Raw genomic sequence first — 12,919 nt, 5'->3', positions numbered from 1 at the left:
AGGTTGATAAGATTCTTTGAATATTGAATAGTTTACGTAGACGCTGCAAAATTAGGTCTTAGGTAGGTCCCTTATGTATAGGTACCTAGGTAGGCAGTCACCATGCAGGAGATAGTTGACCCCAAAATTGCTATCGGGTACGTACCCCGACCTAATACAGCATGCTAGCGTGGCAGTCACAACCGGAAGTCTTATCTTATCATACCTTCCACGTCGTCATGAATTTCCAAGTCCCAACAACCCGACGTCAGCTGATACCTACCAACATGGTGCAGCTGTTTTGCTCTTAACCAAGTTTGCGACCAAAAGACCCGGACAAAAAAGAAAAAAAAAGTTTGACATTAATTAGCTTGTCGGTTCAGCGACAACCACTTCGACGCGACAAATTGGCCCGCCAGCAGAATACTCCACGTGACTCGCGATCAGACTTAGCAAGCAAAAACTTGACAAAACATTGCCAACCATCAAACAGGCCTCGAATCTACAGATCTGAATGCGTTCCCCATGACATTAATCGGTTTATTTTTGAGGGGATAGGTGACGCGAAATTCTCGCATCAGGTAAGTATTTGGCGTCGCTTTGCGCGTTTTTGGTCCTTTAAAATCGTGATTTGTGACTTTGTGAATTTCGCGATGGTCAATTGAACAATTGCCGACCGAGCTTTTTTTTTTTTTTTTTTTTTTTTTTTTTTTTTTTTTTTTTTCTCGCTCTGTCTCCCTCTCTCCCTCTCTCGCCTGCGGTCGCGTTATCGGCCATTGCGGGCAAAATAACCCGATCCCTAAAAAAATCCACTCAAAACTGACCTTCATCTCTTTACCATCTGCAGCTCCCAGAAACATCACAGAAGCTGGCGCCGATCCATCTTCTTCCGAGACGCGGTGGTCCCGTCGAAGTGCGGCGAGGTGGATTCTGGGGTATGTCCAACATCGCGGCATACACGCCTCTCGAGTCATTTCTGTTGTTCAAGGCCCTGTACGCCCGCGGCGTCTCTGCAGCCGTATTTGACGACATCTCGGCCGACCTCATCAACTACGAGTTCATCAAGGACGATGCCACCTACGATGTCACCCGCCTGAGCCCCGCCTCCCTGCAGGAGCTCTTCTTGCATCTCTTGCGCGACGAACTGAAGCTCAACGTCGACACATCGGACAAGGTCAGCGACGGCAGCCTGTCCCCCAACAAGAGGCGAAAGCTACATGCACCGACCCCACGCAACCTCCAGGAGGCTGCCGAACACCTCCCCAAGGTGCCCAATGTGCTGCAGAGACTGTACAAGGAATGGAGAGCCCACCGGATTACTTCGATTCTCGAGGATGAGCAGCGGTTCGAGCAGATCTCGGCCGAAATCGCAAAGGCCGAGAAGGAGGCTGCGCCGACAACCAAGAACGGCGCAGGCGATGCTGCACCGCAATCACAGCCTGCGGTTCCTTCACCTACACCAAGAACCACGCCTGCACCGCAGGTGAGGAAGGATACTGGTCAGGTGCCTAATGGAGTGCCGCAAGCTAGCGCATTACCTTTGTCAAACCCGAAGCAGACACTACACCAACTGGAATCGGTGACGAAGTCGAGGACACCAACCCCCGTGCCGGCACCGTCAAGTGCGGTTGCGGACTCCGAGCCGGCTACTCCGCTGTCGCGACAACCGTCTCCTGCAGCGCCGCCAAAGTTCACGCCAACACAGGCGCAGTCCCCTCGACCCGGCCCAGTCACTCTACCTTCGGCAGTTCCCACTCGACTTGCGACCTCGACTCCTCCAACCATCCCAGGCCATCAGGTATCTACCCCGCCGCGTGTTCCATCACCAGCTGCTGCCCTTGTATCAACGACGGCAGCTACAGCACAACCTCCCGCTGTGCACACTTCGCAGCCGTCCCTCCACGTGACACCCGTGACGGCGCATAATGCGAAACCTCAACCCCCGCGGCCATCCCCTGCTGCTAACAGTCAGCCAATTGCGCCGCAGCCGGTGCCCGCCCAGAATCATGTTTCTCTACAAAACAACCCTAGAGCGGGAGTGGCACCTCCGAGCCAGTTCGGACAAGCCGCGTTGACGGCTGGCAGAGGTCACAATCCGCCACCACGGCCACCGAATGGAGCAGCGGCGTCACCAGTTCTTCAGCATCCGCAGGCAGTCTCTGCGCCTCCATCCCGGCCGATAGTGGCGCAGCAACAGCCTGGCGTGCTGCAGCGACCCGAGGCTATCGGCAAACCCAAGGTATCACAACCACCACCGCGCCAGGCCACACCAAATCCAACACCGGGCACACCACTCAAGTGGGAGCCTCCTTATCAACCTCAGCAGCCTTCGACCCCTCTTCAAAGACCGCCTATACAGCATCAGCACATGCAGCCAGCCAATCCCGTCCAACAACAAGTATGGACTCCGCAAGCGCTTGTTCAGGCTCAGGCTCAGGCTCAGGCTCAGGCTCAGGCTCAGGCTCAGGCTCAGGCTCAGGCTCAGGCTCAGGCTCAGGCTCAGGCTCAGGCTCAGGCTCAGGCTCAGGCTCAGGCTCAGGCTCAGGCTCAGGCTCAGGCTCAGGCTCAGGCTCAGGCTCAGGCTCAGGCTCAGGCTCAGGCTCAGGCTCAGGCTCAGGCTCAGGCTCAGGCTCAGGCTCAGGCTCAGGCTCAGGCTCAGGCTCAGGCTCAGGCTCAGGCTCAGGCTCAGGCTCAGGCTCAGGCTCAGGCTCAGGCTCAGGCTCAGGCTCAGGCTCAGGCTCAGGCTCAGGCTCAGGCTCAGGCTCAGGCTCAGGCTCAGGCTCAGGCTCAGGCTCAGGCTCAGGCTCAGGCTCAGGCTCAGGCTCAGGCTCAGGCTCAGGCTCAGGCTCAGGCTCAGGCTCAGGCTCAGGCTCAGGCTCAGGCTCAGGCTCAGGCTCAGGCTCAGGCTCAGGCTCAGGCTCAGGCTCAGGCTCAGGCTCAGGCTAAGATCCAGTCACAACATCAGCCTCAGGTCCAGCCACAACATCAGCCTCAGTACATACAACCCCAGGGGCAAGCATATCCTCAGTATTCAGGCCAGCCTCAGCATCAGCAACAACCTCAGCATCAGGGCCAAGCTTTTGCGCATCAGCCATCTCAAGGACAGATACAGGCACAAGGCCAGGCGCGTACTCGCCCTGGTCACGGGCAGCCCTCCCCCGTACCGCCAACTCCTTACCAGGCTACTCCATCTTCTGCCAACAGTACCAAAGGTCAGCAGCCAGCCCGAGCAGCTCCTCAACCAGGCTCAGCTGTCCAGCAGCAGAAAGGAATGCTCGTACCACCACAGCATGTTCCTCTAGCACAGCCGCATACGCCGGCCTCGGATACAAGGAAGACCATTCACAAAGAAACTGCTTCCCAAATTGTGCAAAGGAAACCTGGGCAGGCCACGATGCCCCTGTCATCACAGCCCAAGGTCCCTACTGCCGCTCCTCAAGCAATGGCTCCGGCGCAACCTGGCGGGCCGCAAGGGCTTGGACGACGACAGCCACCAACCAGCAACTCTCCAGTACCTTCATACGTTGCGCCTCAGCCTTTCACTAGTCAGGGAAAACAGACTCCTGGCCGTTCACCCAATATACAACAACAGCCACAACAGTTAAAGCCACAGCAGCCACATCCCACCCAAAATATCCCTATACAGCAGGCTCCGAGTCACCCCACCGCCAGTATTCAGCAAGCCGCAGTCTCAAATCACCGGCCACAGCTGGTGCCGCGACCGTCAGTGCCAGCCGGACCGAGGCCGTCCATTTCTGCTGCATCTGCGTCTTTTGCGACTCCTCAACCGGGAGTATATCCATCACCACAACCCAAAAACCAGCAGCCATCAGCCTCTGTGTCTAATGAAACTCTCAACTATCTCCGATCTACCCCCAAAACCACGCCGACCCCTGGTTTTAAACCTACACCGACTCTCCCGCAGACACCATCAGTCTCAAATGATCTTGGCTATTTTGCACCTCGCGGTAGTGCCACGAGGTGGAAATCTGCTGTTTCTACGCCTTCGACACCAAAGCCCGAGGAAGCTACGAAAATGTCACTGCCGCCTATGGAGCCACTCAGTCCAGTTCAGGCATCCGCAACGCTGCCTCAGAACCAAAAGCTTTCTCCGGTGGTATCGACTTCCAAACCTACAGCGCCAGCTGCCGAGTCACCTCCATCAAAAACCCAGGCCAAGAATTCGCCAGTACCAAAGCTAGACGTCTCGACGCCCAAGGCACGGGGTAGAGTGCCTCGAGGCAAAATGCAGGAAGCACCCAAATCGCCACCAGCCAGTGCGCATGAGACGCCTCGACTGGAACCACAAGATAAGATGCAGGTCGACGCGGCAGAGCCAGTGCCAGCGCGAGTGCCAGAGCCAGTGCCAGCGCGAGTGCCAGAGCCAGTGCCAGCGCGAGTGCCAGAGCCACTGCCAGAGCCAGTGCAAGTGCCAGTGTCAGAGCCAGAACCAGAACCAGAACCAGAACCAGAACCAGAGGCAGAATCTGCCATCATTAAGAAGGAGGCAGAGACGCCTAGGATGCTTGAGGAAACCGGCGATACGACCGCCGACGAGAGTGTTCCTAGTAAACGCCAGCCGGATACTCCTAGCAGTCAGCCAACACGGCGTGTGAAGCGAAAGAGGGCCGAATCGCCGTCTGACGATCGAGCAGACACGGCCGTACCCACCCCTACTGCGAAATCTAGTGACACACTTCCGGCTGGAGCTGGGACGTCTAACAACAGCGCTCCTGTGCAAGCCTCCAAGTCCTTGCAAACCATGACGCGGAACCATGTGCGCTGGACACGAGACTTCCCCAAGATTAGTGCTTCTGCCCTGGAACAAATTACCAGTCACCGGCATGCCAACATGTTTGCCCACCCTATCCGCGAACGCGATGCCCCAGGCTACCACAACATTGTCCGCGGCCCCATGGATTTGAAGTCCATTAGGGCAGCTATCACACATGGCAACCGGGCGGCGAAACAAGCGGTTGCTAACCTGCCAAACGGAGATCCTGGAACGAGCATGGTTTGGCTGCGCAAGAGCGAAGACCTAGTGCCACCACGGGGTATCATCAATATCACTCATCTGGATCAGGCGCTGACCCAGATGTTCTCCAACGCCATCATGTACAACCAAGATCCGAACCGCGGTCCGGGCCCATCGTTTTTAGAGGAATTAGAGGAACCGACTGATGATGGTGCAGACGCAAGCACCACGGCCGCATCTGGGGGTGGTGCGGCATCTAGTGTGCTCGGCTACAAGGTAGACGAGAACGCAGTTGTCAACGACACCATTGCCATGCACCTCGAGGTCGAGAAGCTACTGGAAAATATTAGAGAGGCTGAGAAACAGCGCGCGGCGCCTCCACCTCCGCCTGTTGATGACGAGGACGACAAAGGCCATTATGATACCAACGGAGACACCAAGGCCGACCATGCTGACGTTGAGACGGATCGTGCCGAAAGGGAAGGTACCGATGCGACTGAGGGTGAAACTCCCAGTGGCGCCATCGCTTCCAACACGGGCACAACAAAGAGGCGAAGGATAGCGCGTGGCTGAGGATTTGATCAACATAGATATTGATTATCAGAAGTGAATTGTAGTAACCACTGTTTTGTTGCCAGGTCAATTCAACTTTTGCGTGATGACTCTGTCGTCACGCTTTCTTAGACTAGGATTATGTGAAACTCGATTACAGCTGCTCAGAATTCTGACAGATTTTGAGAACAAAAATCAAATCACGTCAGTATTCAAACCATGAAGCGACAAACGTGACACGCCAGACTGACTGCTCATGTTCGACATACGAGAAAATCCCGGAACCAGTTCTAGAGGCATTTCATTTCGACATGATATATTTGACAAAGCTTTTACGACTAAGAATGCATAAAAAACGTGACGCGTGTAACCGCCGCTCTCTATCCAAATGTCGATGCAGTAATATTATTTATGTACAATTGGGATTAATAGAAGAAGCTTATAACGGTGCAAACAATGTTTGTGCTTATGGCTGTTTGATGATGCCATGTAGTTGTGTATGTGTGTGTCTGCGTGTGTATGAGCAAGTGAGTCTAAGTGACAGGCTTTTGGTAGAATCGATTGGGAGAGTGAGGTAGGTGGTAGGCAGGTTAGGGTTAGGTAGTTTATGTGGTAGGGTTGACTGGTCGGTCCGGCGGGGTTTGAATGATGTGATGTGATTGACTGTCAATTTGAGGTTCCGGCGGGCGCCTAGAGGATTCAGAAAAATCGGGCGAGCGTGTTGCTGAGGTCCACAAAGTCTACGGGCTTTGTGACATAGGCATCAAAGCCGGCCTGTATGCACCTTTCCTGGACGTCTGCCATCACGTTGGCTGACAGGGCAATGATGGGTAGTTTGGGCCCGTCAGGGGTTTGCTGCTCCCACTGGCGGACTTCCCTGCAGGCTGTGTACCCGTCCTTCTTGGGCATGTGTAAATCGCACTATCAACCAAGCAAGCCAATTGATTAGCTTCCAGTCACCCAATAAAACATAAGAAAGAAGTCAACCTCAACTTGTTCACTGGACACCACTTACCAGGATTAGTGCAAAGTAACCCGGTCCGTGACCAAAGACCATCTCTGTGCACTCTTCGCCATCCCGCGCCACCTCCACTGCCACACCGACCTTCTTGAGATACTTGATAAGTACCTTTTGGTTGATTGGGTTATCTTCCACTAGGAGCACTCTGAGCCCGCGATTGCCCATCCGCTTCTCTATCTCGGCATAGCTCTGCTTCTGCGTCTCGACGATCTGCTCGGCTGTTGACCGGTTTCTGTCTATGCTGAGGTCCCTCTCCTGGCTCGGATCGAATATGACGGCGAATCGAGACGGCTTTACTGGCTTGTAAATATAGTTCACCTTGTCATCCGACATCAGCGACTCGAACTCGGTTCCGGCAACCTGCTTCACTATGGCCTGGCGCTGGACAGAATCCGATAGTATAAGGACAGTCGCTTTCGAATGCAGCTTGGACCTCATGAGCTCGCCCATCAGGCCGATCAGTTCATCGGTGGACGGAAGGTTAACGACAACATGGGTAAAGGTGATAGCGTCAGCCTCTCTGATCAGTTGCTGCGCCTGTGTAACAGTTGCAAGTGGGGTGATTTTGCGCGGGACCTCCTTGGGTAGCGTCATCTCGATGTGCTTGGTGGTTGCTTCGCGGCTGTGAGTCTGGGGACTGATGACTAGAATTGAATACTTGGTGGGCCTCTGGCCATCACCGCGCTGCTGTCGTGGTGGGCCAAGATCAGGGGTCAGCGTCGAGTTCGAGTTATTTGAAGACGTGTTCTCGGTTGACATGTCGGGCATTTCAAGCTTCATCTGTGACAGGTCTTGACCACTTGCCCTGGCAGCTTCACTGAAGTTCACCAAACCCGCGTTGGTGGATGAGATTGAAGTTCTGGCTGTGTCGTGCGTTTTGTTGGACCGAACTGAAGGATCCGAGCTTGCACTCGAGCCGGTCGCCGGGGATGTAACACTAGGATCCGTCGACGCCGGGCTCAGCACCGAAGGCGAGTTTGTCATGGGTAGAGATGGGTGTTTGAACAGCCGAGCTGCTTGCAACCCTTCGGGTATGCTCGACGACGAGACAAGCTCAACTGACGATGATGGTCTTAGCGACTCCGGACGATCGCTATCTGTCGGCAACCCAAACTTTGCCGTAAAAGTGAAGGTTGAGCCTTTGCCTGGGGTCGCAGTGCCGTTCATCTGGCCGCCGTGGAGCTCTACCAGTTGCCTCGAGATGACGAGGCCCAGACCGCTGCCTCCATGTTGACGGGTGCTGCTCCCGTCTATCTGGCTAAACGGCTTGAAAATGAGCTCGGACTCATCCTTGGTAAAGCCTCGCCCGGTATCAATAATGGAGAACTCCAACATGATCTCATCCTCACCAATCTCGTTTTCTTTGACAGTAGCAACGCTACATCGGCTGAATACCTCACCTTCCGAGGTGAACTTGATAGCATTGCCAATGACATTGAGAAGCACCTGGCGGATTCTGACTTTGTCTCCTTTAACCCAGGCCGGCACTTCTGGCTCAACAATGTAGTTGAGCTCAAGGCCCTTGGCAATCGCCATGGTCGAGACCAGCTCGTTCACGGCCTCGATCAGGGATGTCGTGTGAAACCATTCATACTTGAGCTTCATCATGCCAGCATCGACCTTAGATAAGTCGAGGATGTCGTTAATGATCATGATGAGGCTGTTTGCGCTGGTGTGGATCGTGTTTGTGTAGTCCCTTTGCTCCTCAGTCAAGGTTGTCTCCTGCAAGAAGCTCACCATCCCCGAGATTCCTATGAGAGGTGTGCGGATCTCGTGTGACATGTTACTGAGGAACCTTCCCTTGGACTCCATGGCCTCTTTGAGCTTCGTCTCCAACAGTTTGTGGTCATTAATATCGGTTGCTGAACCAAAGTAAGAGCTTACGCCACTTCCCCAGTTAACCCCGCCTATCTCGACACAACGGATCAGGTGCCATCTATATTCTCCAGTTTTGGAGCGTAGGCGAACCTCGGTCGTATACGATATGCGTCCGCTGCTGTCCGTGCCAGCCTTGATCACACCCTTCTTGGCCAACCGCAGAAGATCTCCGGCCGACGTTGCCTCGCTACTAGAGGAGCTACTAGAACTGTTGTGTCTAGAAAGCATCTCACGCAGTTTGGTGCTACCTGGGTTTGGTACGGGCCGGTTAACTGCTGCAGTGCCAGTTGAACGGCCGAGCCCGGGTGTCCCTGGCAGCGGCGTCTTCACTGTAGCCGACTCAAAGGGCATGGGCGTATTCACTGCGCTCAACGAGAAATCTGTCGGTATGCGACACTTTGCCAGGTCATCCGGGTGAACATAGTCCATGAAGCCAAGGCCGAGCGAGTCTTCAAAACTCTGTCCAGTATACGAAAGCCACTGCTCGTTTGCGAAAGTGATACCTTCATCCTCTGTCGCTGTGAAGATGATCTGGGGTATGAGGTTGGCGAGAAGTCTATGTTTGGCTTCCGACGCCTCGATCTCCTCTTGACGAGCGGCCTTGAGCTCTGCTGTATGTTGATCGTGGATGTCCATGTAAGATCCAAGAAATTGCTGGACCGTGTTGCGCTTGTCACGAGTCGCTATTGCCCTGGCCTGGAACCAACGATACGCATTGTCGAACCTCTTGATACGGACCGTTCTTGAGAAAGGCTCACCTGTTCGCAGGGAGTACGTCCACGCCTTGATGTACTCTTCCTTGTCGTCAGGATGCAGACTACCGTATGGATCGGCCGCGAGTTCGGCTGGTGTCACACCACGATAGACCAGGTATCTGCTATTAACCCATAGCATGTCTCCCGCTGGAGGTTGGGCGACGAAAACGTGAGCAGGTAGTGAATCGAGAATGAGGCCTTTGAGGGTGTCCGATGGCGGGAGCATTTCGCGGGGCACAGAGCCCGAGCCACTCCGTGAGGGCGGTTGCTGGCTCTTCATACCGACTGTTGAACTGGGTGGTAGAGACTGAAATGTGTGGGAGAAGTCGGCACCATATGAATGCAGCTGGGTGTGCTTGTGGCCAGTGCGGCTTCCTCTCCTCTGGCCATCTGCCGAGTCTGTCGCTTTCTCGTTCTTATCCAAAGCAATCGAGTGCAAGTCCTCAGAGGCCCGTTTGACTGCCGACTCCTCGGACGGATCTTGATCTTCAATAGCAGAGTCTTGGACCCATTGCCCCTTTGTACCCGAGCTTCTTTTAAGGAATCGCTTCTCGCCAACAGCGCTCTCCCGGGAATTTCTCCTCTCCTTGGGGTTCACTGCACCTGGGGTGCCAGGGCCTCGTCCGGTCGAGGAAGTGGGCTTCGCACTGAAGTAGCTGTCACCGATTCCTGAAGTTACTAGTGGGCTAGCAGCAACTTGGCGCTTCTCGGTCACGAAGCCCAGGTTACCAACGTCCCAACTGGGCGTTCCAACAGCGGATCCTGCGGCACTGCGAGATGGAACTGAATAGTCACTAGGGCTGGTCATACTGCCGCCCAGCGATCTCTGCGATTCAGAAACCTCACCGGACGTGAGCTCAAGTCCAACCGGATCAGCAATCAGTCGACCATCTGTCCCAAGACTGCTGCTGTATCGAATAAAATCCGGGTTGCGCTTCTGGAGGCCTGCAAGCTCGACCTCAAGGTTTGTATAATGCCGACAGAGTGAGAACGAGGTTGCCAGATGGGGTGCAAGGTGGGCAAGCGAATGTCTAAGGTTGGATGGGTACGGGATTATGGGACTGAGAATTGACAGGACTGCTATGGGAGAATGCTTTTCCTTGTATCCCGAGCTGGGAGACGCCGATACAGGCGTGGATGGATCGCCGCCACCTGCAGCACTCTTGCTGCGTATGTGTGACTTCCTCTCCAACGTGCTTGTATCAAGTTTGAAGGTGGCAGTCGGCCGTGAAAGTAGAACATGTGACAACGGTATGTGAAGGACCGTCCATGAGTTATCTACGCCAATTGTCTCTGGCGGTTTCAACGCTGTGTAGTCGGGGGGAGGGGCGGATGCAGGGTTGAAAGAATCTTCGTCTACAACCGCATCGGTGAAGAAAGGATTCTCAGATGGCTCCGCACGAATTGCTGGGGATGGGGCCGGCGACTGAGACCAAGGTGAGGGAGGCGCTTGCTCATACTCCTCATATTTAGGGGTAGGAGGTCGCGGCATGTCTTCGTCGTCCAGCCGTGACCCTACACCACCCTGTCTCTTTTTATCACCACGCCAACCTCCTTTTGAGCCCCGGTACATTTGCGCACCCCCAAGTAATGACGAGAGTTTTGAAAAGGACTCTGGGCGTGGTCTTCTGTGCTGTGGTTGCTTTTTGGGCCCATCTGGTGAGCGACTCCTCGTTCTCCCCTTGGTCTCCTCCGCTTGTGCTGGCGGCTGCTGGTGATCTAAGTATGGATAGCTGCGTGTCAATGCGATGACTTTGCCCCTTTCCAAGACTCTTCGAATGCCATTATGATCTATGAGGGGGTCGGCCTCGAAATCGAGTGCCTGGAGCATTGGAAGAACTCTGGCCTGGGTCGGTGTCGGAGGTGCTAGGGCCGAGCCCCAGCCTGGAACGTCGGCAACATCATCCGCGATTGCGTCATGTTCTTCCAAGACCTTCTGGCTGAGTGCTGGACGGGATTCCCGAGCCTCCAGCTCTACTTCGGCAACGGTAACGGGATAGGAGCTCTTGCTCCGTGGCATGGGGCTTGGCCGGGGAGAACTTGATGCGGCCGTATCCTTGGCGTACACAAGGTTCTGACGGCTTTCAAAGGAGGTGAAAGAGTGCCGGCTCGAGAGGTCTGGACGCGTCGTTGGGGAAAGCAGACCTTGCAGATCGGGATGAGCGGTGATCTCGGACCTCACATCCGTGCCGCTAGGAACTACGCTACTCCCACGTGCCATGTAAGCCATGCTCAGGTCGTCCTCACCTCTTGCATTGTATGTAGCTTTCTGGCCCCATGGCACGTTCTCGATATCCGTCGTATCGGCTGGTACCGCCAATGTCACTCGCTCTGCCTTGTAAACCTCGGTCAGGATCTGGACGACAGTCTGCCACCATGCATCTAATCCAGGTTCCGCCGACAGCATCAGAGAAAGTTCGTAAAGGTTGGGAGTTGGGAAGTCGGTTGGTTCCTCGTTTGACACAGATGCACCATGTGGCTGGAAGGTGAGTGTAGAGGCAGGCGTGGATGGATTCGAAAGGATCTTATCGAGCGCGCTCGGAACATCTTGAAAGCTGGCCGGGTTGGCCTCGGGGGTACCAGTCGGCGACAGCGCCGTGAAAGGCCGGTGCAGGTGGGATGGAAGGCCTGCCATGGAGGTCATGCGGGGAAACGGATACGAGGGCGTCCTTGCGGCTACCCCTGGTGTGGCAAGGCCGCGGATTGTGGCTGTTGAGGAATTCGTCGATGCGGTTGTCGCAGGGCCAGAATCAAAAGGTTTGATTCCTGGGGGAGGGCTCTCCTCCTCGGCGATCGGAGACGGCCTCTTCGGACTATTTCTGGGCGGCTCCTGAGAACTTATGGCACTCATTTGTTTCTTCAGCTGTTCTCGGTAGGCGGCAAGTTCCATGGCGGGACTTGAGCCCTCGGCGCGAGGCGCGGCCTCATTTTGATTCGCGGCGTCGCTTGTCGCCTTTGACTTTGAGGAGAATGTTTGCGGCTTCTGGGTAGATATCCTCGCTTTGCTGGACTTGTCTGTGTTTTTGTTTCTGCCACCAAGAGCTTGCGCTGGAGAAGCGGCAGGAGACCGAGGTTCTTCTGAGGGTGAAGAACTACCCATACCACTCTTCAGCCAGCCTGACATTGGGAATCGCTCATCTCCACGCGCAACCAGGGCGAGTACAGCTCATGATCCAGCCGCCCAAGGCCTCGGCGGGGATGTAGGCTGGCTGTAGCACGGCGGCGCGAACCCCGGGCGACAGGTGGGAAAATCGCGATACGAGCGCTGTTCTCAAGTACAGTGACGTGTGGGTGGGTGTCGCGGGCCTGAGCAAAGGGCTGGGGGACCAGGTCTAGTTCTAGTAGGCTGACGAAAGACGCCTGGACGGTTTTTAAGGGTCGACTGGTTTTCCGTTGTTAGGACGGTGCGCCGGTGCTACGTTGTTTTATGCTGGCGCTGGCGTTGGTGTTGGCGGGACGGATTCAACACTGATACCAATGTATTACTTTGGGGGGGTAGTAGCAGTATGACAGGTATTCGAGTTGAGTTTTCTCGAACAAGTGCATATGCAATTGATCCGGAGGCCTGAGCGATCGTTACCAACCTGTTTTTAGGTCGTCGCGTCTGAGTTTTGTCTTGTTTTGTTTCGAGGGCAATAGATGGGTTTTCAAGGCCGCAGGTAAGGTAAGCTGGCGACGGCCTCTTGGGATATGGCCAGTTGTTTTTCACGGAATAGACCGTTGGGTGGGAACGGGTGGGAACAGGTGGGAAAAATCTTA

The 12,919-nt window shown here is 55.0% G+C and overlaps 4 protein-coding genes across 4 annotated transcripts; 3 read left to right on the top strand and 1 right to left on the bottom strand.

Moving 5' to 3' along the window:
- Positions 1 to 102: 102 nt before the first annotated feature.
- MGG_16147 (uncharacterized protein) lies at positions 103 to 1,905 on the top strand (the record flags this gene model as incomplete). The annotated part of the gene is made up of 4 exons (XM_003709303.1): positions 103 to 137; positions 488 to 560; positions 827 to 1,462; positions 1,510 to 1,905. The coding sequence occupies 4 exons, from the start codon at positions 103 to 105 to the stop codon at positions 1,903 to 1,905; spliced, it is 1,140 nt and encodes a 379-aa protein (XP_003709351.1).
- Positions 1,906 to 3,824: 1,919 nt separating this feature from the next.
- Positions 3,825 to 4,181, top strand: MGG_16146 (uncharacterized protein; the record flags this gene model as incomplete). The annotated part of the gene is made up of 1 exon (XM_003709302.1): positions 3,825 to 4,181. The coding sequence occupies one exon, from the start codon at positions 3,825 to 3,827 to the stop codon at positions 4,179 to 4,181; it is 357 nt and encodes a 118-aa protein (XP_003709350.1).
- Positions 4,182 to 4,262: 81 nt separating this feature from the next.
- Positions 4,263 to 5,527, top strand: MGG_16145 (uncharacterized protein; the record flags this gene model as incomplete). Its single annotated transcript, XM_003709301.1, has 2 exons — positions 4,263 to 4,547; positions 4,580 to 5,527. The coding sequence occupies 2 exons, from the start codon at positions 4,263 to 4,265 to the stop codon at positions 5,525 to 5,527; spliced, it is 1,233 nt and encodes a 410-aa protein (XP_003709349.1).
- Positions 5,528 to 5,746: 219 nt separating this feature from the next.
- Positions 5,747 to 12,902, bottom strand: MGG_11882 (sensor protein zRas). The gene is made up of 2 exons (XM_003709300.1): positions 6,522 to 12,902; positions 5,747 to 6,427 (listed from the first exon to the last, which is right to left on the bottom strand). The coding sequence occupies exons 1-2, from the start codon at positions 12,282 to 12,284 to the stop codon at positions 6,206 to 6,208; spliced, it is 5,985 nt and encodes a 1,994-aa protein (XP_003709348.1). The 5' UTR covers positions 12,285 to 12,902; the 3' UTR covers positions 5,747 to 6,205.
- Between the last annotated feature and the right edge of the window lie 17 nt (positions 12,903 to 12,919).

Source organism: Pyricularia oryzae, chromosome 1, assembly GCF_000002495.2.
Source record: "Pyricularia oryzae 70-15 chromosome 1, whole genome shotgun sequence".
NCBI lineage: Eukaryota > Fungi > Ascomycota > Sordariomycetes > Magnaporthales > Pyriculariaceae > Pyricularia > Pyricularia oryzae.
The sequence above is the reverse complement of the archived record's forward strand: the minus strand, read 5'-3'. Positions and strand labels throughout refer to the sequence as shown.

Excerpts from the sequence above, each read along its gene's own strand:
- MGG_11882 (XM_003709300.1), bottom strand. The coding sequence starts at position 12,284 with ATGTCAGGCTGGCTGAAGAGTGGTATGGGTAGTTCTTCACCCTCAGAA. Across the intron at positions 6,428-6,521 it reads GTTACTTTGCACTAATCCTG|TGCGATTTACACATGCCCAA; the intron begins GTAAGTGGTGTC and ends CTTGGTTGATAG.